At 41.8% G+C, this 27,576-nt stretch overlaps 1 protein-coding gene across 1 annotated transcript in view; it reads right to left on the reverse strand.

Moving 5' to 3' along the window:
- The window catches only part of ODAD2 (outer dynein arm docking complex subunit 2), a 77,618-nt gene that overhangs the window by 16,722 nt on the left and 33,320 nt on the right, over positions 1–27,576 (reverse strand). Inside the window, exons 12-19 of the mRNA XM_035130099.2 lie at positions 27,254–27,463; positions 26,202–26,438; positions 24,811–24,921; positions 23,173–23,327; positions 20,766–21,008; positions 9,587–9,701; positions 3,574–3,762; positions 1,661–1,882 (exon numbers count right to left, since the gene is read on the reverse strand). Of these exons, the coding sequence (XP_034985990.2) occupies positions 1,661–1,882; positions 3,574–3,762; positions 9,587–9,701; positions 20,766–21,008; positions 23,173–23,327; positions 24,811–24,921; positions 26,202–26,438; positions 27,254–27,463 (1,482 nt within the window). The remainder of the gene's footprint in view (positions 1–1,660; positions 1,883–3,573; positions 3,763–9,586; positions 9,702–20,765; positions 21,009–23,172; positions 23,328–24,810; positions 24,922–26,201; positions 26,439–27,253; positions 27,464–27,576) is intronic.

The raw sequence follows: 27,576 nt of genomic DNA on the forward strand, positions 1-27,576 counted from the left end.
CTCGTTCACACATGCAAACCATCTAGTGATGAACATGCCACGGTTCCATCTATCACAACCTTTGCAGGGTATCCCAACCTTTTAAAAAAAAAAATGAAGTGAAGTTGGTATCTAGGTTGTACTTGTTTGCCTCTGCTTGTGATGACAAAAAAGATCAGGTGTTTTATAAGGAGACTGAAATCTAGGGAGGACAACAAATTTACTGAAAACTGGAAAGAAAACTATGCAGAATATCCTGGAGATAGTTTTCAATATGATCAGGAATCTCAATGTGGGTGATACTACTTCCATTTCAAACATACGTATATATTTAGGTGCAGTTTCCTAGTTTCTAAGTTTTGTTAAACACTGCTTTCTTCATCCACCATTGAATTTTTGAAACGAGGACTTCAGAGCAAAAAGCTTTGGCATTAAATCAGCTCAAAGCAATAATATTTTTACAGAGTTTAAATTCTTCTGAACAATAAAAGTCCCAAAATAATTATTTGGGAAGTGTGTTTGAACTGCATATACTTTTTTTTACGTTCCCAGAATAATAATTTGTAATTAAGTACTATAATGACTCCATAGATTGTAAATGAAAATGAGCATTTTAAAGATGGAAAACGCAAATTTTATGCAAGCTTTAAAAGTAAATTGTGCAATTAAAATAAATTAGTCCTTTTTTTGGCAGTTACCTATTCAGTCAAACACCTATTTGTTACTACAAAGACTTACCAATACATGTATTATTTTTTTAAAATTACTTTGCTTACCTGAAGAAAGATAAAGATGCTTACAGCCCAATCCTAACCATGTCTATGCAGACATATGTTCTATTAAATTCAATGGGTTTTACTCCCCAAAAAGTGAAGTTAGGATTGCAACCTTACTCATCACTCCATCCAAGAAAAAATGTTGGGTGGCTATGAGATTTGGTGTTCAACTTTTCAGATAAGAAAACATTACATTTCTCATTTGTCCAACGGTATCTAGAGCAGGCATCCCCAAACTTCAGCCCTCCAGATGTTTTGGACTACAATTCCCATCGTCCCTGACCACTGGTCCTGTTAGCTAGGGATCATGCGAGTTGTAGGCCAAAACATCTGGAGGACCGCAGTTTGGGGGTGCCTGATCTAGAGCTATTCAGATACTCAAGAGGGGCAGAAAAAATATCCCTGCAAATGAAAACTACTGTATAGTTAAGAAAATTTAGAACGGGAATAGATAATATGAGCGTTGCATGGCACACCCACCTCTTTTACTTGTCTCTTGCCCAGAACACAGAGAGAGAAAATGCGTGTGACAGGATGTTACTGTGCTCCACATTTCCCCGCCCCCTTAAGCAGCAGCAGCCAAATACTTGAGGTTCCCGACCCCTAAGGTTGTAATTTGTGGGCAATCATTTAATTTTATCCTGATTATAATTTTAAGCTGTATTTTAATCAATTGTTTGATTGTGTTTTAATGTATTTGATATTTGATGTTAGCCGCCCTGAGCCTGGTCTTGGCCAGGGAGGGTGGGGTATAAATAAACGTTTACTTACTTACTTACTTACTTACTTACTTACTTGCAATGATGTGTGAAGCAAGGATGGAGAAACCCATAGCAGGGTCATGAGGCTTATTGTTCTTCATGTTATGGAGAGAGGGTGGAAAGGAAGAGATCCCCCCCACTTACCTTTACCACCCCGTTTTCATGCATTGTAATGCAATTGTTGGCATCCTCTGATAGCTCATAGAGGGCTTGTGCAGTAGCTCGATGCACTTCTGGGTCACTTGATTTCAGGTAACGTACTAAAGGGGCAACGGCTTTGGTGTCCCCAAAGGCGACCCTGTTATTTCCCCACATACAGCAGCGAGAAATGGCCTCCGCTAAATGACGTCTTAGTTTGTCATTGTTCTAAGAAAGGAGGAAAAATAGGTCCGTTATTTAGTTAGCCTGGAAATGTACTCCAAGACTTTTAAATCAAGGTTACCGTCATATGACAGCATTAAGAGCGAATAAAAATGCAATGGATATTTCCATCGCTTTAAGGAAAGGCCCCCTTAGATGTTGTCACAGCAACATGGGAGCTACTTCGTATGATGAAATCTGATGTGGCGGTAGCACTGGCGGAGGAATGGGGTGGGGTGGGGGGAGCGCACCGCCCCCAGCACCATTGGGGAGGGTGGTACCATTGCGGCCACCCCCGGACATGCGCTGCACACCCCACTGCGCCGGGTGCCACGCCCCAAGGACGCACACCACGCCCCTGCGAGTGACATGCCACGCCCCTGGGATGCGCATCACACTCCCAGGATGTGCGCCAGCCACGCCTCCGCCTGCTCTCCACCCCCAGTGCTGGAGCATGCAGCTTTTCCACTGGGCAGTTGCTATCTGCACAGTGGAACCAGATTAAGCAGGGCCAATCATGGGAACTTCTGCTCCCAGGAAAATACTGTTTACAAGGAATACAAGCCATGCTCCCTTGCAAAGCCATACGGTCGCTCTGTTGAGGTGTCTATTTTCTTATCTTAAAGCAATAACTTCTTTAAACTGACTTGTAGCATGGTAAATAGTGGATCTGTTATGTTAATAGAATATGCACTCTTTCAGTTTCAAATCAGTATCAATACACACACACACACACACACACACACACACACACACAGGCTGGTGTGTACGCTATGGGCTTACACTATGGGCGTACACAAACCATGAATTAGCGTAGGCCTAGCCAACATGGCTACCATATTGGCTACCCCTTGTGAAGGGCTTAACAGACAAGCCCCAGCAAATCCAAGCAAAGCATCAGGCTCAGTCACACCCTTCCTCCTCCTCCCACACAGTCAGGACTTTAGTCAAGTTTACTTCTAGTTTGAAATCATATATGCTTTATACTACATGTAAACCAGGAATTCTTGTATAAATTCGAGAATGGTTAGTTGCTCAACAAGCCAACTTCATGGGTTATGAAGCTGGCTTCACTGCCCATAGTTTGTTTTAATCCTGGTTCACAAATAATGCTAAACCAATATTTTTTTTGAAAATGGAAGTAAACTTGGCAAAACTCCTCCTCTTGGTTTTGCAGGAGGATGAGAGTGAAAGGGACAGTGTGTGAGCCAAATGCTTTGCTAAGGCTCACCGAGGCTTATCCACATAGTGCTAAACTGTGGTTAAGTGTTCTGTGCACGTGAGCCTTATAAACTGAATTTTAAACCATGTATTAAAGTGAGTAAACAAGGAAGTATCATTTTAAAAAATAAAATGAAGGCTAGGTAAATACATCATTTCAAGAACAAAATGCAGCACATAATGAAATTGCATTTCTCTGCCTAGTCTCTAGATCATCCTGTGTTTCTTTGTAGTTTACAGACGTAATGTCCTGGTCTTCTCAGCTGCTTCACAGTAAAGCCCATACCAAAGGCTTAAATTCTGGTCCTCTCAAAGTTTTCACTTTTAACAGAATCTCCTGGTTTTTTCCAATGCACTTTGTTTCCCTTTTCTTCCATTCCATTCTATTTCAGCAGACACACTTAGGATACCATCATGCAGCAGGTTTTAGTAAGCTAGCAATTGTTAAAACATATTACAAAAAATGTATTACTTACTGTATTTGCTAGTTTGGACAACAAAGGGACAACACCATGATCTGTTATAACAGCTAAATTCTCTTGATCTTTTGCTATGTTGGTTATAGCAGCACACACACTTGCCAGAACTTCTTTATTCTCTGATTTTAATAAGTTGACTATCAGCTCTAAGCCACCAACAAAGGAACGAACCATTTCACCAGCATCCTGAGAGAAAAACAAAACAAAACAATTTACTTAATTGGCTAAATCTCCACTTAATGTAAACAATGGTTCCATGAAAACACAAGTTGCTTTTGCTCTTGTTTTTCCATTTTAGAGCTAATTTCACTGCCCGTTCTTTCTCTCGGTTTCCAAATGTGATTGTCCATTATGGGTTGGATCCAGGCTTAGTCATGCTGAGAGTAGACAAAGGAAATTAAAGCTAGGATTTAAAGCTAAATCACGTTGATTTCAATGGACCTGTTATTACCATGATTCAGCCAAGCACAGCCTGCAGTGGTCCAAACCTGATGGTTGGTTGAATATCAAATGTGTTCCTATGCACCTTTCACTGTACAAATCCAAACTACAATTAATCAATATGAGCTGCTTTGTAAAGTAACGAGAATCCTAAGATGTTGTCTGTGTTGTGTCAGGAATTGTGTCAATACTGAGCAGCCTACATCAGACATGCCCTCCTACAGAGAAATGTAAAATGTGAATGTACTTGTCACGGTGGCCGGATTGGGCTACTTCAGAGTAACGACTCTACACAGCTCTGCATTTTATCTTTTATTGGTGCTGAGTATTTACAGTGCTGATGGCAGTGCTATTTACAAAGACACATCTGTTCAGCTTGAATCAGAACCTCCAAGTGGCTTTTGGCGCATCTTGCGCCAGCATAACAACTTGGGGAGACCCATCCTCTTCCCCCGACGCTTTCTGCGCAGTTCCGGAGTTGGGGGGACTGGTCTGCCCCCCTTCCTTCCCCCTTCCTGTCCCACCTGGGACGATGGCTCTTCTACCCTGCCAGAGCCTTGTACACCACTTCCTGTTTCCCCACTTGAGCTGGAGCTTTCCCTCTTTTCAGCCTCGCTCGGGGCTGGGCTGGAACTCAGGAGGGGAAGGGCTTCGCGATATCCCTTGCCCCTCACAGTACTAAAGGAGAATAAATATATTCAGCATCTATTCTTATCCCACGATCATGATCTTTTTCTTTTTCTATTAAAGATTTTCTTGATTTACAGAAATATGTGCAATGTCTCTCATAACATTTTTACAAATCAGTTTCATTTGTTGAGACTTTTGGGGGGAAGGGGGGGAAAGGTAGTCAGTTTTTGAACAAGTCCCAGAGATACTAGAGTCCTATCCACTGGAATCTTTGGGGTGCTGTGGACCATGTGATTTGCAGGACCAGATCATCATCACTTGTTGATTTTAATATCAACATTCCTTGACATATATATTGGTCTGCCAAAATACTGAAGTTTGAGACCTCTTTCAGTTCTCGGAACGAGACTCTCTTCTGAGTTTGAAGTACTGTAAACTAAATGCTGCTTTGAAAAGGCACCGTGTTTATAAATATTCTACCCTCATAGATAAAAGCTTCCCAATAAAAAAACAACGCAGTAGTATTTTCCTTTTAGAATATCTTAGAAAGCTTAAGATGTCAAAGCCAATTTATCAACTCTGGCTACTTTTGCCCAAAAATGTGATGGTGTGGTTGAGCAAATAAACTTGAGTTACCAAGAGTCCTCTGTGGACTCCATTTCCTTCTGGAGACCTGTCCATGTCCCGTTCCATGGTTTGCCATTCTGCAGCACACCCAACTTACTAAGTCCATTTACCGGAGGGCAGGAAGGAGGAGAAGGTTCAGTTTGCCTCTTTTGCATTTCATAAAGTATCATTATATGAGAAAGGAAAACTAATGGCATAACGTAAGAGATAAACACATGAGGCAAATGTCTTGGCAAATAACTGTATAAGGATGGCCAACTTTGATTACTGCGGGGGGGGGGGGGGCACACAGTTCTATAGACAGGAGCCTGGTGGGCCAGAAGTGTTTTCTGCCATATTAAGTGACTCCTTTTTGAGTGGTCAATCTCCATAATGAAGTTTAGTGGCCCCTGTCTATAAAGATCCCCTTGCCATAAAGATGCCTCAGATTGCTAAGCAAGGTAGCAATTCTCCTTGCCAACTCAATGCACCTTCCAAATTTATCAAATCGGTACTGCTATCTCATTCAGCCAAATTAACCTACTGGTCCCTGAGGTTTTGCAACATGAAGAAGGAAAGCATGCCTTCTTGGCTTTGCTGGCTGTGGGGACACACTGAAACATCCTAAATAGCTTGGCAAAGGTAACTGGTTAATCCATGGGTAGCCAAACTAAGGCCCGGGGGCTGGATCCAGCCCAATCGCCTTCTAAATCTGGCCTGCGGATGGTCCGGGAATCAGCGTGTTTTTTACATGAGTAGCATGTGTGCTTTTATTTAAAATGCATCTCTGGGTTATTTGTGGGGCCTAGGAATTTTCCCCCTCCAAAATATAGTCCAGCCCACCTGCTGAAAAAAGTTTGCTGACCTCTGGGCTAATCCCATGCTGCAGACTACTGGGGAATTGAGCAGGGTGTCACTCAGAGACACTAGGTAAAACAGACACTCCTGATTGCCTGGCACTCTGGAAAAAATGCCTCCCTCCATCCCCCCGCAAGGCCAATGGCACCATTCATGCTATACAGAGATGCTGCATGGTTAAATGCCTTCAAGTAATATGGAGAAGGTAGCACATTCTCTGTCTCCTTTGTGTGTGCTCAGAGCAAAGTACAGAACTTCTCTTCCCCCTCCTGTTTTATTCACAGTTTTATGTGCTGAAATATGAATGGACTGGGAGAAACATAGCAGTAAACAAGCATAGCCTCAGAAACTACTCAAAATTAAGGGGGAAATGGTTCAAATCAAACTAACTTTCTTACTGAAATATGGAAAATAATAATAATGCTAATACGAATAAAGTTCTTGCATGTAGAAGTTGAGGTCGGCTCAAGACACTATTACCCACAATTAAAAGTGTCTAAATCATTTTTTGATCCTATCTGTCTTTGTTTAGGATCAACAAAGCAACCATGCTTGAAACAAGGAAAACTTTGTAATTTCTGAGTGTTTCTTATGTTTACATTATTCAGCATAGGGAATAAAGGAGTATCTTGACTACAAAATGACTTTCCAATATCAACAGAGCTCAGAACACTTTTCACTGCAATTCTTCATAATTATTTGCTTTGATTGGCTAATGCACTTCCACTCTGTCACAGCAATTACTTCTACCGTTATGGTTTGTAGCTATTGAATTAACCAGCTAATTAATCTAAATCTACTTCTGTTATGGTGATTCTGTTGCCTGCTTGGCCGCTCTTCTCTCTCGCTCTCTCTTTAATAAAACATATTAAAATAAATGTTTCAATTTTATATATACCCTACCACTACAAAATAACATTAGTCACCACCAAGCAAAGTAACACTGCTCGCCATAATACACAGAAATGCTCTGCTGGGCTAACACAACCCTCCCTCCCTCTATGCACCAATATAAGCAGCTCAGGTATATCAGGACTTAACTGCATGTAATGGAAGAAGGGAGGGAAGACTTTCACATACAGGGAACCACTTTTGTGGAAGGTAAACGGCGTTTCCATGTGCTGCTCTGGTTCGCCAGAAGCGACTTTGTCATGCTGGCCTCATGACCTGGAAGCTGTACTCCGGCTCCCTCAGCCAATAACGCGAGATGAGCGCCACAACCCCAGAGTCAGTCACAACTGGACCTAATGGACAGGGGTCCCTTTACCTTCATCTTTACCACCCTTTTTACTGAACTATATGTTTGTTGTGAATTTTTTAAATATTGCTCTTGCTTGGGGATGATACACTTGTCTCTTGGAGGAGAGGGAGTGGCATATTTGGGTATTGGGTGGTTATCACTTCCCTTGGTATGAGAGAAGCTTAATGCAAAGTTTTGAGATGCTGGCATATAATGGTTATACAAATTGAATAACATCTCTGATCCAAAATGTGGGAAGGGCTGTAGGCAAGTATTGATATGCTGCAATTTACAATAGTGTGTGTAATGTAATCCAATGTTGTTGGAAGTTTGCTATCAAAGCAATTTAGTAACTAGGTGGATGAAGATCAATATGGTAATAATCTGAAGCTTTAATATGTGTTTTGAGAAACCCCAATTTAGCAGCGTAAACTTTGGGCTGCCTTGTTTACCATGGCTAAAATTTTGATAGGCAATAGAAGGATTCCCGAGTTTCAGAAAGCAGTGATGGTTTTTACAGGAGCTCTTACAGGAGCTAGGAGATGGTATTTCAAAAAGATGGCGACTTAACAGAAGAAGCATCCTATTAGGTAGGTTAAAAGAGATGCCATCTGCAAGTCTTAATAGCAATTATCGGTACAATCCTTTGCAGTTTGTCCTATTAAGAGCATTGGGACTTAGTTCCAGGAGACTATGCAGCCTATGTTGTTGTTGTTGTTATTTGTTGAATTTATATACTGGCCATCATCCAAATATCGCAGGGAGGTTTACATCATAAAAGCACAAAATCCATAACATGATAATGTTCCATATAGATATAGTATTTGCTCATGGAAAGATACCCATAAATGTTTCTTGCTGCGACTGGTTTTAAGTCATTTTCAAAATAAATATATATATATTAACAGCAACGGATACATATGAAAAAGGATGGCTTTATAGGTCTTTATAGCCAGGTATGTATACCAGGGGCCACATTCACCATTGGTAAGTCCTCCAAGAGTCATGTACCAGTGGACCCACTGCCTCTTTTGCATACACACATGCCCCCCACAATCACACTGGCAGACATACATCATAATATACTACACGCACAAGGAGAAAGATGGAGGACCTCTTGAAATGGCTTGATGGGCCTGATCTGGCCCATGGGCCACAAGTGATGTGTATCAAAGGCTTTTCATACATGTGTGGCAGATTAATGACCAATAACTATGTGGCTTTTTACAGCCTGTATCTCGTTGATCAAACTGTAGTTTCTGCCAATGGCTTATGATGCAAACAAAACCAGGCAGAGGGCCATCTTGGTAGTGGCACTATCCCTGTGGACCGCCCTCCCATCAGATGTCAAGGAAATAAACAACTATCTAACTTTTAGAAGACATCTGAAGGCAGTTTGTAATGTTTGATATTACATCGCTCTTTTATTCTGTTGGGAACCACCCAGAGCGGCTGGGGAAAACCTAGCCAGATTGGCGGGGTATAAATAATATGTTCTTGTTGTTGTTGCTCTACCTATTCAAGTACTGTTGAGTTTGGTTTTTAGTAGTATTATTATTATTATTATTATTATTATTATTATTATTTATACCACGCCCATCTGGCTGGGTTTCCACAGTCACTCTGGGTGGCTCCCAGCATAATAGTAAAACCACAATAAAACATCAAACATGTTTCCTAAATGCTATATAATCACTCCTCTCCTTAGCATCTGATGGGAGAGCATTCCACAGGGTGGGCGCCACTACCAAGAAAGCCTGGTTCTGGTATTGCTATAACTGATGAACTTGTTTAATTTGAGGAACAACTGTCTGTTATTAACTTATTTAGGAAACTCTCTTTGGTCTTAGTTTCAGCCGCTGATGGTGTGTGTGTATACACATCAACTTTCCAGGTCTTGTTCTTTTCTGGGCTTGTTTCTAGATACAGTGGTACCTGCAGCCAATCAGAAGCTGTGGAAGCCCCATCAGATGTCCGGGTTCCAAAGAACATTCGCAAACCGGAACACTCACTTCAGGGTTTGTGGTGTTCGGGAGCCAAAGCATTCAATTCGCAAGGCGTTTGGGATCCAATTGTACCCTGCTAGATACCCTTCCCCCCTGTAAAATGCATAGGGAAAGATCATTGTTTTCCCTTATTTGAGGGAACTGTCAGTGGCTTTGTACCATCAGCAGTCAGCCCACCAATTCCTACTAACAATCAACTTAGTAAAATACTTAGAAAATATTTTCTCACCTTTGCATTTTCAATGCAAGGACAAATAGCCCAGGCTGCACTCGCCTGAACATCTGGATGAGGGTTTTTCAGTAAAGACCATAACAAACGAACACCATCCAAACGATCAATTATCCTATTAAAGAGAGGCATTGAAGATATCAACTGAAATAATACTTAACATTCTATTTATTAGATGGTTATTGCGCAAGACCCATGTGTCACTTTTATCATTGAAACATGCCAACATCGTTTATAAAGTGTATCTGTAGAAATGTGGTTTTGAACAAGATACACTTTCTCATTGAATCCTATACATTCCCCTGCCCCGCCCCCAGCACTTTACCTAATTTTTTTTGCTAAAAAGTATAAAATAAACGGCATTATATAGCTAGGACCCTTGTAAACTTTAAAAATGAGCCACGTGACTTCTTTAACAAGCTGCATGCAAAGTCGAACCAAAATTCAAACATACTAGTTTCTTTCATATAGCAACAAATACTTTCCAAAACAAATATTTATGCCAAAAAACTATGTACTTAACTCTATATTGAGTCTATGTTTAATTTATTTACCTTGCTGTATGACATATTTTAAATTTCTATGTTGCTAACCTAACATTTGGAATTAAAATGGGTCACACCACAGTGCACCCTTTGTTGGGCATGAATAACGTGCAACTTGTTTCCTATGTGTTCTCCCTACCGACGAGACTAACACTGAATACCGTGTTATAATTGCTTAAACATACTGTAATCAAAGTATCTTCATGTCTAGCTGAAAAATGAATTATCATCAGAGTCATCTTTAAACCATCTGTCTTATGTTTATATATCAATCAGTCTAGGGGATCATAACTTCATATTAAAGTCCACCGAGTACTTTAAAACGAAGAGGAAGACCAAACAAAACTTAATATCCTTTACAAACATGGCTTTGTTCAGGAAGATATGTAAAACTCAAAGCAGATGAAGTGAAGATAAAGACAATCAGGCATACTTTGATTTATAACCTCAAATGTTTAATTCTACACAGTTTGTCCACATCTTTAATTGTGAATACATTATTTTGGAAATAAAATAAAACACAGATTTTTACCCATGTAAAAAAATCAAGCAAGAACATCTAATTTCTGTTCATTATGTAAAATGAGTTTGCCAGGAATGAAAAGTAAGTAGAAAATCAGGCCAGTACGTAATCATACAATTATTTTGATTCAGACAGAGTGATTTAGGACACGAACTCTCTGTCTAAAGCAAGTACAGCTTTCTTTAAATTGATGCAACCTGGTTATATAATTTTGCTTCCAGGATCCAGGTATTTTGGAGAGGAGCAAGGACAATGTGAAATGTTAAAACAAGGCAGGCTGATTTACATGGCCAGTACAAAGAACAGCTACTTCAAAAAACACAGAGGAAATCCAAGTTTAGACCACAAAGCGGCAATAAAATGACGATACAGTACACACAAGCACATATAAAAGGGTTATGCAAATCCTTCTCTGCAGAGGCGGTTTTAGGGTAGCACAACCAGTGCAGTTAGTTGCACTGGGGGCTACGCTGCAGGTTGCACCACAATGCTGTAGAACAGCGCACAAGAGGAGTACTAAATTTTAGCATTATACAGGGTGCTACTGAAATTTGAGAGCCCAAAGTCCATCACTGTCCTCTGACATGTTTAGCAAGGGGTGGATTTGTCCTCCTCATATGACTGTGGAATGGAGATTCCTATCAGGGCACAAATGTCTAGGGCATCAGGTTGGCAGGAGGCTCCACCCACTATAATAGGAGCTGCCACCCACTCTTCATTCACCTGACAGTCTGTCTTCTCAGAATTGCCTACTTCTTGGCCTATACCGGGTATATTTGCTTTCGCGTAGCTAGTTGGCAGTTTGTACTAGTTGGCTAGATTTCTACCACCTGCTCTACTAACGTGCTGTTTTCTGCCTGTTGAAGATCTGATATTTATAAAGCTGTTGCCCATTAACCCCAAAGCACGTATCTTCATTCCGCCTGGTGTGTGTGTGTGTGTGTGTGCACTACTATTCTTCATGAGGAAAGAAAAGTACAGTGGTACCTTGGTTTTTTAACGTCTCCGTTGACAAATGTTTCAGTTTTCGAACTCAATAAACCCGGAAGTAACTGCTTTGGTTTTCAAACATGCCTCAGAAATCAAACAGGAAACCTGGCTTCCATATTGAGTTTTCCGTTTTGAGGCTTCTGGTTTGAGTTTTCGGTTTTCAAATGTTTCAGAACTTGAATGGTCTTCCAAAATGGATTACGTTCAAAAACCGAGGTACCATTGTGTATCTAGATAACTTTAAAATCAAACTTACCTCTATTGATTTTAGAACTATAATCACAGTCTTTAAGGAAACCAGTATTTTATCATCATCTGTAGAACACTTAAAAACTAGTTACAGGTAGGTAGCCGTGTTGGTCTGGATCGAAGTAAAATAAAAAAAATTCCTTCAGTAGCACCTTAAAGACCAACTAAGTTTTTATTTTGGTATGAGCTTTGGTATGAGCTTTAGGTATCTGAAGAAGTGTGCATGCACACGAAAGCTCATACCAAAATAAAAACTTAGTTGGTCTTTAAGGTGCTACTGAAGGAATTTTTTTTATTTTACTTAAAAACTATGCAGAGTGCCTCTTACTGCTTCTCATATCAATCCCTGAGAGGCTGGTTATTAGAAGCCACAAATTAACAGTTAGAAAACTTAGCTTGACAAACCATGATAGTAAAAGGATCAAGACCACCCAGTGAATCCATGCTTTACTGTGGATTCAAGAGCATTATCTTTTGAAACACCATCTGGGGCACTCTGCTTGCCTTCAAAATACCAGTTAACACCATTGCTATGGCTGCTGTAACATTATACTGCCTTGAACTCGTCTTCCTTTCTAACTCATAGCAGTACAAGCATCAGGGGACAAAGCATTCCCTTGCAATGGCGCTGAAAGGTGAACTGGGTTCGCTTCCCTGCTCCTCCACATGCAGCTGCTGGGTGACCTTGGGCTAGTCACACTTCTCTGAAGTCTCTCAGCCCCACTCACCTCACAGAGTGTTTGTTGTGGGGGAGGAAGGGAAAAGAGGATTGTTAGCCATTTTGAGACTCCTTAGGGTAGTGATAAAGTGGGATATCAAACCCAAACTACTCTTCTTCTTCTGTGCTCTCTTGTCTCCAGGGCTACGTCAATTAGCCATAAAATGAAAAAAGAAACCTTATAAAAGTAAATGCACAAAACCAAAACACACTCCTAGGAAGAGCTTCCAACTTGGAACTGGTTCTGTGGCCTTAACATGAATGAGATATTGGATAGCCTTTTTGATTCTTGTATGTTTCTTTGGTTTGCTTGGCGGAAAGGAGAAGCCAATCCAAGGAGATACACGATAATTATGGGGATTAGCATTCTGTCATCATTTGCAGAGCTCATGCGTGCACCTCTGTCTCTCGTTCTCGCTTGGTTTATTTCTTTAAAAAATTATTCAGTTTAACAAAAATCATATATATTTGCAAAGCATATTAACAAAAAAAGGATAAGTTGAAAGCGTAACATTCATAATCTGGTATATCTTACATAATTTCAAATAAGTATTTTGGATCATGTGAAAAATGTGCTTTGTTATGCCTCCATTCAGTAATCATTGCTCAATTATGTCTTTTGCTCCAAATCTCTGCAAACTCTGAAAGGTTCCTTTTGCTGGTATTGGGGGGGGGGCGTTGAGAGAAGGAAGAAAGCTTCTTCCCAGAGAGCTGCTGAATTCTGGAACTGCTCTTCAACCTTGGAAGAATGCCAGTTTTACTTCTCCTGCTATAGTAAACATAGGAAAATAGAGATGGGAGGAATTGTTTTGAGGTAGAATGCTCCTTGCCTTCCTTTTTGGCAGGAACAAGTTTTGACCAATACAGACTGAGAGGCTCTCTCCACAGCTTCTGGTGAAATTGCTTCAGCCTAGACATCTTCTCTCCAGTGGCAAGAGGCTTCCACTTCTATGGCATCCGGAGAATTGTCTGTTAAGAAGGCTGTAATTAAATGAACTTGCTTGAGGCCATGCTTCACAGGGGATATTAGGAAAGGGGAACCAACTCACTGGGTCCACATGAAGGTGAGTCTCATGAAAGCTTCTCTCACTAGGCTCTGAGAAGCCTTAGGGGTGGTTGTGTGTTGGCTGCCAAGCTTATGCGCAAGGATTTGTTTCCTGCTGATCAGCTTGACTGGCTGTTGTTACTATAGTTGATAACTTAGACTACTTAGCAAGGCTCTCGGGAAACCTAGGAAGAGTTTGCATCACAAGTCCAAGCTGCTACTTCTGTGGGGCTGCTGGTTTGAGTCTCCAAGCTTTTTCCTGTTTTGGAACATATATATCATGTCCAACTGATTAGGCAGGAGTTAACATCTTGAACAGGGATGCAGGTGGCGCTGTGGTCTAAACCACAGAGCCTAGGGCTTGCTGATCAGAAGGTCGGCGGTTTGAATCCCTGCGACAGGGTGAGCTCCCGTTGTTCGGTCCCAGCCCCTGCCCACCTAGCAGTTTGAAAGCACATCAAAGTAGATAAATAGGTACTGCTCCGTCAGGAAGGTAAACGATGTTTCCGTGCGCTGCTCTGGTTCGCCAGAAGCGGCTTAGTCATGACCTGGAAGCTGTACGCTGGGCTCCCTCGGCCAGTAAAGCAAGATGAGTGCCGCAACCCCAGAGTCACCCGTGACTGGACCTAATGGTCAGGGGTCCCTTTACCTTTTAACATCTTGAACAAGCAAATATTTGATGTAATGTATTTAATAGGAATGGGGCGATTTTTCTGTGGGGGGGGGTGTAAGCTTCTCTACCTGCCTGCCAGCTTCCTGGAATCCTGTTCAAGCTGTTTGCCTGCTTCTGATCTATTTGTCTATCTGAATCATCTGACCTCCTTACCTGCCATTTGTACTTCTTAAGAGCTGGATCTATTCCGATCACAATTCTCCTCGGGAGTCTTCCAGCACCACATGTTTACCTAGAGGTCCTGGGTCATTATTCCATTTGACTTTGCCTTCTGCTGTGATCTGCAGACTAGTTGTGGCTGAGGCTCATCCAAACGCCCCTGACAGGATATGATTCAACACAGCACGTCTAATGGTTTCTTAAAATACTGCTGTATATAAGCCAATCTTGGCTACACAGCAGAATTGATTGCTGGTGTAATTTATATTGGAACATATTGGCTAGACCATGATTATTGTTTGGGCAGTTGCTTATTTAACCAAGAAGCAATTCATATTCTCTCATATATATATATATATATATATATATATATATATATATATATGCGCTCATTTGAAGATCTCCTGAATTGCCAGGGTTAAATCAGTTTTACTGCCAAGACAGCAGTTCTAAATGAAGTCTCTCTTTCTACATGTTAACAATCTTATTCTACAGCAAGCCATTTCTGTGTTCTAATAATTTGATATTGAATATTTCCAGGATAAACAAGCCCCAGACTTACTCAAAGACACATGCACACACCCTCAACATCTGTTTCTTATATCTATCTCTTTTTTTTTGTTACCCCATTCTATGCCAGGGCTCTTGAGAAGTCTGACTGCATCTCCTGCCAACTGAGACCACATACACAAATGTAAACAGTGTTATACTGACTATATATATCTATAGTGCTCCTTGGTAAGATTACAGGTTCCAAGTCTTACAAAGCACAATCTCATCTTTTTGAAAACCACAATGCAACTCTTTTAAACATAAAACAAAAAAATGGTTACAAACGGCTTTGATAAATAGTATGGTAAATCAGGGGCTCAAGCTGGTTAGAAAGTCTTTCATTTTAGTGCATAAGATTCAAAATCCTAACACCAATAGTTAGGTTTGATGTTCAATAAAAGGCAATATAAAAATCTAACAAGAAATTTAAATGGACGATAGAATTAAAGACGACTGTACAGGATCACCAACATCACTAACACAACTACAGTTGGAAACGATTTTCCCAGAACAGATTCAAGTTAATCTACAAAAAACTACTTATGGCAGAACTAGTTTCATTACCCCGTGGATGGCCTATATAGCATGCTTTTGAAAAATCTGAGTGATCTGTGTGACACACTTCACCTTTGCTGTTCGCACTGAAACTTTGGGCAGCAGAGGGCACAGGCTGTTACTTACTATACTGAAAACACATGATTGAGTCAACTGACACAAGAGAAAATTTGCTCCACTCCAGTTTACTGCATTCCAAACTGGGTAAATCCTTACAGAATGCTGCACTTATTAATTCCCCCTTTCCACTTGTGTGTTATTGGGAAGGGAATATACAGCAAGGTTTGGAGGCACAACCATTTAACTTGAAGTTTGAAATGTGAAACATGACTTTATTGCCCTCGCTTTTCAAGTTACCAGTATCTACAGTACAAATAAGACATCTGTAGATAATAAGAAAAAACATTAGTGCACATTTTAACACCTTTTGAAAATCCTTAACATTTTCTAATGCATCATAGTTAGTACTGAGGCTGAGCAACTTTTCTTCCTGTTTATGTTAAAAATGGGACACCTTTTAAGCCACTGGCAAAAAGGGATAGAATTTCCTGATTTTTCTTCCTCAGAAATTCATTTTCTCGATCATAAACCAAATCTTCTAATACATAGCACCTGCATTTTATTGAAAAGAGCAAATTCTGGCTCAGGACTGCAAGCTAATACAGTGGGTGCTTCCTGTAGTGAAAAGAAGAGAGATCAGAACCATAATTCAGTTAGAGAAAAATGGCCCAAGTTTTATTTTTGCCCAAACTATCAGCAGATTTCCTTCCTCTTAAACAGGCCGAGCTTTGAAAGACCACAATTTTAGGCATCAATTTGGGTTGATTTGGATTCTTTTGTTGATTACATTTCAGCATGAAGCTGTCCATACTGGATAGAAGAGCAATAGGCTCTGAGCAGCAGAACAGTCCTGGGGTTTTACTTCTGCCAATTGGTTGTTTGGATTTATTTGCTGATTTATGGCACTGCCTCTATTAGGTTAATTAAAAAAAGTAATCATATATGATCATCTACAATTCTTCGTGAGACACAACGTGCAAGTGATTCAAACTATGCACCCCTTTCTACCACTTGACTAGCCCTGTTCATGTACATATGGCATGTTTACACTTCTGCACTATCTTGCCACTGGGTGACAGCCAAAGCATGGAAACAAATGCCCCTTTCAGGCGATCAGAATCACTGCACCGCTCCGTGAATATCAAGTGATTTAGGCACAACAGAACAGGAGGAGCAGAAGATAGCTATCTCCTTGCAACCTTGTTGATATATAAGCAGAGAACTGTGACTTTCCTCATATAGAGTAAAAGCAAAGGCCGACCTGAACATTTTACTGGAACATTTCTCATGAAATTTTAATGCTGGAGCCTCAAACTGTACAAGCTTTACATTATGCAAGTCAAATATCAACAGTTCTCTTTATAAAATGCCAGCCCTCTTCAGTTCATGATCACAGTGTGCAATGCAGGGGGGTGGGGGAAAGAAAAATTAGTTTGGTATTTGTTTAGTTTCCACGTACAGCTACTGAAATATTCAGTTTAAATAGCACTTCAGGAAAGCACTCTTAGAGCTCCAAGTATGCAAATTATTTTTTCAAGCCTAGATGTGCAGAAAAGTTGGCAAACATACTTCACCCAAAAGCACCTCAAAACAGAAATTTATAGTCCAGTTTTAGGTGGCTAGGATTCAGATATTACCTGGGCAGAGGCCACTGCTTGGTGGTAGAGGATATGGCTTGGAGGCAGTAAATTCTGGCATCTTCAGGTGAAATGGACTTTGGAAAGCTGCTGCTTACTGAAGAAGATTGTACTACATTAAATGGACCAGTGGTCTAAGCCACTATAAGGTAGCTTTGTAGGCTGATCGGGCTTGAATTTTCCAAACCTTGGAAGGTACTGATATTTATCTTAATATCAGATACTATTATTTAGTTCTCCTGCATATCTTTGTACAATGTGTGTGGGTGAGGGTGTATATATAAAATACTATTAGAATGCAAGTGAATTCTTCTGATTTACAAAGTGGACTATCGAAGCTCAGAAAAATTACCTTCCCAATAAAAGAGCCTCTCTCTACGTAATCTGGCTTCCATGTTACATTACTGCATGTTTGGACACAGGGGCCAAAGATCCAAAGATTCATCAAATGTGATTTACAGCTCAGAACAGCTGTTGCCTCCTTTCTTCCATGTGATCCATTGAGAGTTTACAAAGCAGTTTGTAATATGACATCTAGGAGTTCCATTTAAACAACAACTTTTTTTATTCCACTGGGTTGTTGTTTTGATTTTGGCCAAATATTACAAATACTATATTACATCTTCTATGCTTTTAATATTTGTAAGTATATTTCATGTCCATTACTGACTTCACAAAAAAGAATCTATATTGTTGAACAACTGGAGCCTCATTCACAGCCAATTATGGTATTTTAATCTATATATATAAAAATGTAAAAATCATGAAATCCCGTTTGCCACTTTTCTCCGTAACCGCTTGACCGATCCTCCTGAAATTTTGACACAACGATCCAGGCCACTCCTAGAGCGTTGTTGGGGGGCAAAAATCCCTCAAATCGCACACCTGCCCAGGTACAGACCTGCTTTTCCACCAAGTCAAACAGCGCCCTCAAGTGGAATTCCTCCCACAGTACACCCCTCCCTTCCTGAGAAATCTAAGCCACACCCACAAACCGAATGACATCATCATCAACCAAGCAACTGAAACACACCAAGGCAGCCATTTTATCTAGGCCTTTGTTTTAGGCCCCTGACAGGCTGCCAGGCCTCCACTAGGCCCGGGGAGGGGGATAACCCACAGCAACGCACTTGGGGGCACAGCAAGGGGTTTTACTTTACCATTTAGCAACACTACCCCCCCCCCAAAAAAACCCACCAAAGAACCAACATTGCCAAGTGGAGGTCGGGGCCTGCCTGGGGGGGGGGTTGCCACAAACCACAGCACGGCCTTCGATTTATGTAGGGCCCTGCACGGCAAGGGGTTTTTCTTTACCATTTAGCAACACTACCCCCACCCAAAAAACCCCCACCAAAGAACCAACATTGCCAAGTGGAGGTCGGGGCCTGCCTGGGGGGGGGGTTGCCACAGACCGCAGCACGGCCTTCGATTTATGTAGGACCCTGCCCGGCAAGGGGTTTTACTTTACCATTTAGCAACACTACCCCCACCCAAAAAAACCCCACCAAAGAACCAACATTGCCAAGTGGAGGTCGGGGCCTGCCTGGAGGGGGTTTGCCACAGACCGCAGCACGGCCTTCGATTTATGTAGGCCCCTGCACGGCAAGGGGTTTTACTTTACCATTTAGCAACACTACCCCCACCCAAAAAAAAACCCACCAAAGAACCAACATTGCCAAGTGGAGGTCAGGGCCTGCCTGGGGGGGGGGGGGTTGCCACAGACCGCAGCACGGCCTTCAATTTATGTAGGCCCCTGCACAGCAAGGGGTTTTACTTTACCATTTAGCAACACTACCCCCACCCCCCAAAAAAACCACCAAAGAACCAACATTGCCAAGTGGAGGTCGGGGCCTGTCTGGGGGGGGGGTTGCCACAGACCGCAGCACGGCCTTCTATTTATGTAGGCCCCTACACTGCAAGGGGTTTTTGACTTTACAATTTAGCACCACTACCCCCAAAAAATCCACAAGACAAAAATAAATATGACTTATTTTATGGGTATGTCTTATTTTAGGAGAAACAACTGATTGTAAGCCTCTGTGTCTTTTTTTTTAAATAAAAAAAACAACCATTCACTTTCTCTCCCCAGTTTAAGTCCTCAGATATTTTCAGTGCATACCCCCCACCCCATTTACAATTCCCTACCTTCCCCTTGCCACTTCCTGGGTTTTTTTATGGAACTGAACAACTCTGGTACTTCAGAACGCACCTTCTGTTGCCAGGCCCTTGCAGGGCCAGACAGAGGCCCGGCCCAGGTAGATAAGATAATGTGTCTCTGTTTTTAACCCTTTTGTTACTTTTTTCATTTTACTGATTGTGAATATGCTGACCGAGGTCCGCTTTGGATTCGGAGGCCCACGCCAAGTGGCCCATATGATCCCCCTCCTTCTGTCTAGGCCTGCCTGTTGCTACAGGGCTGTGGGGCTTCGCTATTTGACCCCCCCTCCCCGGGTTGGGATTCTTTAAGTAGTTCTCTGGGTCCCAGGGCACATCATCACCCCCGATCCTTAATCTAAACATATAGAAATGTTCACGATGCATGCGCAGGGGCCAATGTATGGAGATACAGGGGGGGGGACAACAGAGGGCTCAGACAAAAGTAAATACTGGGAAATGGAACCCAGAAACTGACAGCTCCTTCTCCAAGGATGGGGGCCAATGTACGAAGATACCAGGGGTAGGGGCCAACTCTCCCCAGGAACAACAGAGGGTTCAGACAAAAGTGCATGCTGGGAAATAGAATGCAGAACCTAACAGTTCCTTTTCGAGGGTGGGGGCCAAGGTATGGAGATACAGGGGGAGGGGCCAACACTCCCCAGGGACAACAGAGGGAAGGGTATCCTACCGAAACACAGGGATGAGCCGGGGTGGAGGGAGGAGGGGCAGGATACGTCATGGATCGTGACAGGGTGGGTGGGGGATCACAGGAAAGAACCACAGCAACGCGTGAACGCGTGGCCGGGTCAGCTAGTTCTGTAATAAATATGATAAATCAGGATATTCCAACGCATAGGTGCCAGCTCTATAGGGCTGAGGCATCTTCACCCCCCCCCCCCAGTCTGCTGGGCTGGGGCTGAGCCCCTCCAATCTTGAGGGGGGCAGAAGAGGCTGAGTCCTTCCTTGCCTGCTCACCTCCCTCCTCCCTTTGCCCACTGTGTTCCAATGTATGCACAACATTTTGTTTAAAAAAAACCAACAAGGAACTTTTCCTTGTTTGGTGCCTTCATTATGCATCTTTAGGCTCCAGGCAAAAACGATCCTCCTCAACCACGCCTTTGGATGATTAATATTCTACAGTCTTTTAGATGTGTTTGTGGAAGAGGGGAGTTGTTGCTTCATTTTGTTTTTGTTTTAACCATTTATTTTTGTGCTTTTATCCTGTGTTCTTATCTTGGAAACCGCCCTGAGATCTTCAGATGAAGGGTGGTATATAAATTTAATGAACAACAACAACAACAACAACAACAACTTACATCATATTTTCAGGTTCTGTTGCACAGGATCCTACTGCTTTGTTGACATTTACGAGGAGAGCCTGATTGGTTCCAGTGAGTAAAGCAACAAGGGATGGGATTCCACCACATCTGCGGATAATGCTCCGATTTGCTTGTTCTTGGCAACATTCACCTAGTGCTCCAACAACATTCACAAGGACTTCTTCTGGCTGATCTGTTAGTAGGCCAACCAACGTTTCTATAGCTTTGTACTCCCGGAATCTAAAAGAAAATAAAGTAAAATAAAATATCAGAGTTAACTTCACCAGAACGATATATCCTGAAAACATTTATGGAGCTAATTCTCCCGAAATCACAAATTGGACACAATATTTCAAGAACTCTTTAAAAAGCATTGGCGTTACATTGTGCATGTATTAGGCTTTAAGGGCATATCTGCACTACACGTTTAAAGTACCGTATTGGCCTGAATATAAGCCGCACCTTTAAAATTCAAGGGGAGGGGGAGAGAAAGAAAAATACAATACCTAAATATAAGCCGTTCCCTTAAAATTCTGCAGGAACACACACCTGTTCTGTTTTACCGTATGTCTGTTTCAGCAGCAGGATCGTAAAAGCCTATTTTTGTAAGGTCACGAATTTAAGCCGCACTTTAACTTTTCACAGTCGGAATTGGGGGGGAAAGCATAGCTGCCAAGTTTTCCCTTTTCTCGCGAGGAAGCCTATTCAGCATAAGGGAAAATCCCTTTAAAAAAGGGATAACTTGGCAGCTATGGGGGAAAGTGAGGCTTATATTCAGGCCAGTATGTTAATTCGAAATCAGTTTAGCTGTAATTGTTAACTTCAAAACCACAGGGAACTGTTGAGTTTGATGAAGGTGTTGAAAACTCCAGTAGAAATTCCTTAGCCTTTTCTAGTTCTCACAAACCTTGAATTAGTTCTTAAAGAGATTTGAAGCTGCAGTATATATAATACAGATATAACAGAAGGTTCTCCCATCTCCAGAGGAGGTACATGGGATAGGGCATGCCGTATGGTGGCACTACAAATATGGAAACCTCTCTCTCTAGAACTGGCACCTGTCATTTTGGCCAGTATTATTAGTGCACTGCTGCAATTAAGGACCTGTGGGCACAGGGCAATATACAAATTTAATAAATAGTAATGAGTGGCTGGGTGGCTCCATGGGTGGCCTCTTTAGGATGGCAGTTTTCAGGATGGGTTGGCTTTTTTTTTTACTTGCTCTTGTACTCTGCCATGGGACCTGTAAGGGGAAGAAAGTACAGAGAACCTCCCCCTTGCATCAGAAGTAGCTCCTCCCCAATCAGTGATGGAAGCCAGGGCTCTGAGGAGGCCAGTCAGGAAGTGGAGAGAGAGAGCCAGGGCTCCAGCAGCATGGGAGAGCCCTGGCTACACAGGATGGAGGCAAGGGAGGGAGAGAATGGGGGAAAGGAAAGCATGGAGCGTAGACCCTTTCCTCCGGTTCTGGAATTACGCAGGAGAAAGAAAGGGAGGAGATTCACTGTCCCAAGACTCCTATGTTGGAGAAGATCACGTGGGGGGGGGGCAGTGCCGGATTCTGCATCGGAATGAGCAGACATGTTTTTACACACCTGTCTCACTGTAACCAGACTGCACTAATAAAAACTGTTTAAAGACAAGCATGTGGAGCGTCGTTACTCTAGAGTAGTCGCAAGAACCCCTGACAGGACCAAAAGAGGATGCTAAAAATATCCTTAAATAAAATACAAAAATCACTGTCATAATTATTTAAAATACATGTCTATATTCATGAGAGCTAGCAGCACCTCTTAACATAATAGGATCGCTGCTCTGCTGTTCCAGGCAGCCAGGCAAGGCATGCAGGCTCCCCTGGGCACCTTGGTGGAGGCCCTCCCTAGTTGGTGGGTGGTGACTGGAGCACGCAGAGGGGTTCGGAGGCAAGAAAAGCAGAGAGAGTGGGCATGAGTTGCAGGGGGAGAATAAAGGAAGGGATGGAGGAAGGAGGCAGAAGGAAAAGCAGCAAGCAGAAAGGCAGGCAGGCAGACTGACTGACAGAAGTGGAGGCAGGGGGTGGGTGGAGCAAAGCAGAGGAAGTCACTGGTAGAGCATGAAAGGCAACGAAAAGCAATCTTTTTGAGTTTCTTGTCTATGGTCTCTCCCAGCTTTAGAGGTGCTGATACACCTTGCCAAGGGTGCAAGGGTTTTTGAGGTGTGTGTGTGTGTATGCCAATACAGCTTCTTGCCAAGGGCGCAAGACAGTCAGGGTACACCTCTGAACATGAATGCACATTTGCAACATCTAAAAGTTGACTTTTAATCATGCGCACAGCTGTTAAATCTCTCTTCCTTGGATGTTTGCTTTGTCACTACATGAAAAGATGCTAAATATATATAGCTGACAATGTGAAAATGTTATCCATACTTTGTCACATTTTCTTTGCTGATTGCACATTTCCAGATTGCTCCAGTCACTGCTGCCAGAAGTTCTTTATTTCCAGAATTACCAAGCAATGTAGCAAGAGGTTTTAGGCCTCCGTGCTGCCTAACGAGCTCACGTGTTTCCTGGTCTTCAGCACACTATGTAAAAAAGGGGGAAAGCCAGAAAAAGTAGAAGCATACATAGCGGAGGCCTATAAAACAGGCTTACACAATGAAAGTAATGAGAGCAATCCAGAGCAAAGCGGCATGCTCAAGTCATAATAAGTTAAATGGAACTTGGGGACATTTGGCCTTGTCTCTAGTCGAGTATGTAATCAACAGCTTCACAAGCACGGCAAAAGCCTTTCCCAGTCAAAAGCTTCATTTGCACTCCAGTGTGAATATGCTGCTCCTGTGCCAGAAGACTTCTCCACTAACTTCATTGTTACAGGTGGCGCCTGCATCCATTATGGATCTGTCTCCGATAACTAAGTCAATGAGGAATCCCCTTCAAAGCAGACACTTTATGGAGCAGGATTTCAGGATCTTCAATCAGGTTGAACACATTAAACGTCAGGGTCCCGGATTAGGGAACAATTCCCCACCCCCTCCCCTTAGAGGGTATTTCCATAGCAGTGGAACCACTGCAGCAGCCCCAGTCCTGCTACACGCAGAGGACAGGATGGGAGGCTGGCTGGTTGTTGCGCGCGTTTGGAACTGTTGCAGCAGCTGGGGCTGAATCGAACCCGATGGCGTCATGTGACAGTAGCAGGGCTACCACAGCAACCAACAGCTCAGTCCTGCCCCTCTCTCCTGCCAAAAAGTCCCATTTCAGCACTTCTGCCGGCATGTTTGACATGTTTACCTCTGCCAGTCTGCACGTCAGGTAGACAGAAAGGGAAGCTCCACACCAGCCAACCCTGCCCCAGCCCGGCACAAAGGGGGTTCGGATGACTTTGTAACCTAAGCTACCAACTGTTCAGGTCCTACTATCGGACAGGGATGATCAAATTACTACAGCCGTAGCTGAATTTTTGAGTGCTGTCCATGCAGAAAGGCTGGGCCATTACAAAGAGAGTTAGTGCTCCTTAATTGGTAGGTGATGCGGCAGTGCTGGGTTGTAGTATTTACCGTATATATATTTATTTATATTCTTCCTGGAGTTAAGGAACTGACTGGAATAAGCCTTGCTCAACTGAGCTTGTATTTTGTATAACTTGTATACAAATTTTATGTGATAATGTGTGGTTTGATATGCCTAATAAAGGATATTTGATTTGACTTTGTAACCTTCCTATACGGTAGCTGTACCATTGAAATTGCAAGGCTGTACTTATTTTATATGCTTTGTAGCCATTTTGACTAAGGCATCCAATACAGTTGGCAGCATCTTACAAAGCAAGGCATGGACATGTCGCGAACTGGGTTGCTTACTATTCCTTACAGAACTTTTTGCTCTAGTTGAAGTACTCGTGTGCCTACTTCACCACGATCATGCTTATAAACTCATGTTAACAGTTTTTCAGTCTCTTGGTAGGGTAGGAGGATACAACTTGCTTTCCACAGAACTGCCTGACCTGTGCAATATTACTAGATGAAATAATATGCAGGAAACCTCAGCTGGTCTGGAAGTATCCCTTACCTTAAAAATAGCACTGGCACAATGCATTTGAAGCTCTTCCTTGTCACTGTTCAGATTTTTCACAAGATTCTCTATCATCTTCTCATTTTTAATCGCGAGTCTGTAGCTTGGCTACAAAGGCAAGTTTTATGAATTAAGTTAAGAGATGTATTAACAGATAAATTGCTATTACAGTATTCAAAATGCAAAACACAATAGTAGAACCTTGATGACCCAAACCATATTTATGCAGAACATTTACAGGGAACGCTCTCTAGCTGTTTACAATAAAATTGTTGTTTCAAGTATGGCAGCACACACCTTGGGCATAAATATACCAAGATACTAAGTGGTCCTGAGACTCCAATTAGAACAATCCACCACATAGTTCTGTAGCAAAGATCCTAAGCTTCATAAACAGAAGATAATTTGTCCTGTGATATTATAATTCTAGGTTCTGCTTCTCTAGATAAAAATGTTAAACACTGTTTTCTCATTGTTTGATCTTAACATTTGTTGTAGAAGGAAACAAATAATTAAGATTAAAAACTATAAGAAACTACTTCAGTACAGTATTTCAAACCTTGGACATGCTTCCAAAATTAAGTACTTTTAAGTCTCACTCAAGTCAAGTCATTTTATTACGGTCAATGGGATACATTTCAGTATGCTGTTTAGCACTCCCATTTAAACCAGTAAGACAAGTACTTGACTTTTGTTGCAGATGAATTATTCTGTCACTGCAAGCAAGTAACATCAATCTACCTGTTCAGCACTGGAATGGTGCTTCTTAGAAGGGAAGATGGATCTAGAAACTGGCGTGTTAAGAGTGCTTGATCAACAGGTAACAGGGGACTTTTGCATGGTTATACAGCCTGTTGCTAAATATTAAAAAATGCAGGCATACTCAAAAGAGTTTAAGGGTTTTTTCGTTGTAATTTGAGCTTTTGCCATAGGTCAGTATTCGAGCACATGTTTTACATGCCAAAGGTCCAATGCTCAGTCTCTAGGTAAAGCTAGAAGAGTCTTGTCTGAAATCCCAGACAGGTGCTGTCATTAACATAGATACTACTGAGCTAGGTGGACCAAATGTCCAACTCAGAATAGGATATAAGATAAGGTGTCCCTTTGACTACTGGCGCAAAAGATGCTATTTTCATTTTGTATTGTGTAATGTTTAATTGTAGCCATCAATGGAGTCACATTTTTATTCATTAAGATGTTAAAAAATATTACTGAATGAACCTGAGGCAAGAGCTATTTTATTAACTGAATTGATTCAATATTTTGTGGGATATTTGTTAAAGATCAATCATAGTCCTTAAAAAACAACAGTTTTAAAGCATTTGTACACTTTTTCCTGATCTCAGATTCTGCTCTATTTCCACCTGCAGAAAAGCTCAGACGCTTACCTCAGATGCGCACTCTTGCAAAGTTCCTACTACAGGTATTAACATATTTGAATGGGGAGACTTCAGTAACTGAGCCAGTAGGGGGATGCCTCCAGCTTTACGTATTGCTTCTTTATTCCTGGAACTTTTGCTACAGCTCCAGAGTGCCAAAGCTCCACATCGCGCCACTTCAATCTCTTTTGCCTGGAGTGGAGTGAGACTTGACAACCCCATTGATGAGCAGTTCAATAGCCCAACCTGATAGAAAAAGACAGATCAGCAATAAAGACGACCGTAGTGTGCCCATACCAGAGAGCAGCATTGTGCATAAGACGTATCTGCCTGTAACTGATGTACTGAAGGTGAGTGAAGGAAAGAGATTACACCTGTTCTCACACTGACGTTAGTTTCTGGGCCCAATTCAAGAAGTTGTCTAAAACATCAAAGCATCTGAAGGCTGCCATACTTCCACTAACATGAATGCCTACTGAGATTCTGTGGCAAAACCTTTTTTGCATGCATCATCTGAGAGATGTGTTTCGTGACAGCCTTGTGGCCAGCATGGCCTTTAAAATGTTTAGTCCAAGCCTCTGGAATTCCTTCCCTAAGAAACTTTGCCCATATCTTAGCTTTGTGGTGCAAATAATGATAACTTTAGCTTATAAGGCATTTGACATTCATTGGTACATTTGAACTTACATACCGTATATAAATTCTGGCCATCCTTTCCTGTTAGTTTAAATTGGTTTTTTTTTATTTTAGAATTTTGAAATCATGCTGTGATTATAATTTTAGTGTGTTGTTTCAGAGTGTTTACTGAAGACACTGCCTTGAGTATTTTTTTTCTTTAAATAAGGCAGGTTAGAAGTTATACTATAAACTTTCCAACGAAAGCATTGGCATGTGCAAAGGAATAGAAGCTACCACAACATTAAGTGATTTCTGGATTGGAGCAACTGAAGCAAAGATGATGTCGCAGAAATGCCTACCCGTTATCAAAATAACAAAAGAAGATAAAGTGAAGATGAAAACTGTGATGCCAAGATTGATTATTGTTTATCAGGTCTACTTACGAGTCTCTTGATTCCACCATGCTGCCGGACTGTTCTCCGGGCCCTCTTGAATCTGGCCACATTAGCTATGGTTTCAGCTGCCAAACATTTCAGATCTTGGTCTAGAGAATCAAGTATCTTAACCATGATCTGTAATCCTCCAAGATCAGCAATTGTACGTCTGATTTGTGGATTTTGGCTAATTTCCTTCAGGATTTTTAACGAGCCAATCTAATCAGAGAAGAAATTACACAAGATTGTTTAACGTGGATATAGAGTTTGATTATTCAAGTAACATATGCTAAAATACTGTACAGACTGTTCTACATCTTGATGTAGAATGT

This window comes from Zootoca vivipara, chromosome 12 (genome assembly GCF_963506605.1).
Source record: "Zootoca vivipara chromosome 12, rZooViv1.1, whole genome shotgun sequence".
Lineage (NCBI taxonomy): Eukaryota > Metazoa > Chordata > Lepidosauria > Squamata > Lacertidae > Zootoca > Zootoca vivipara.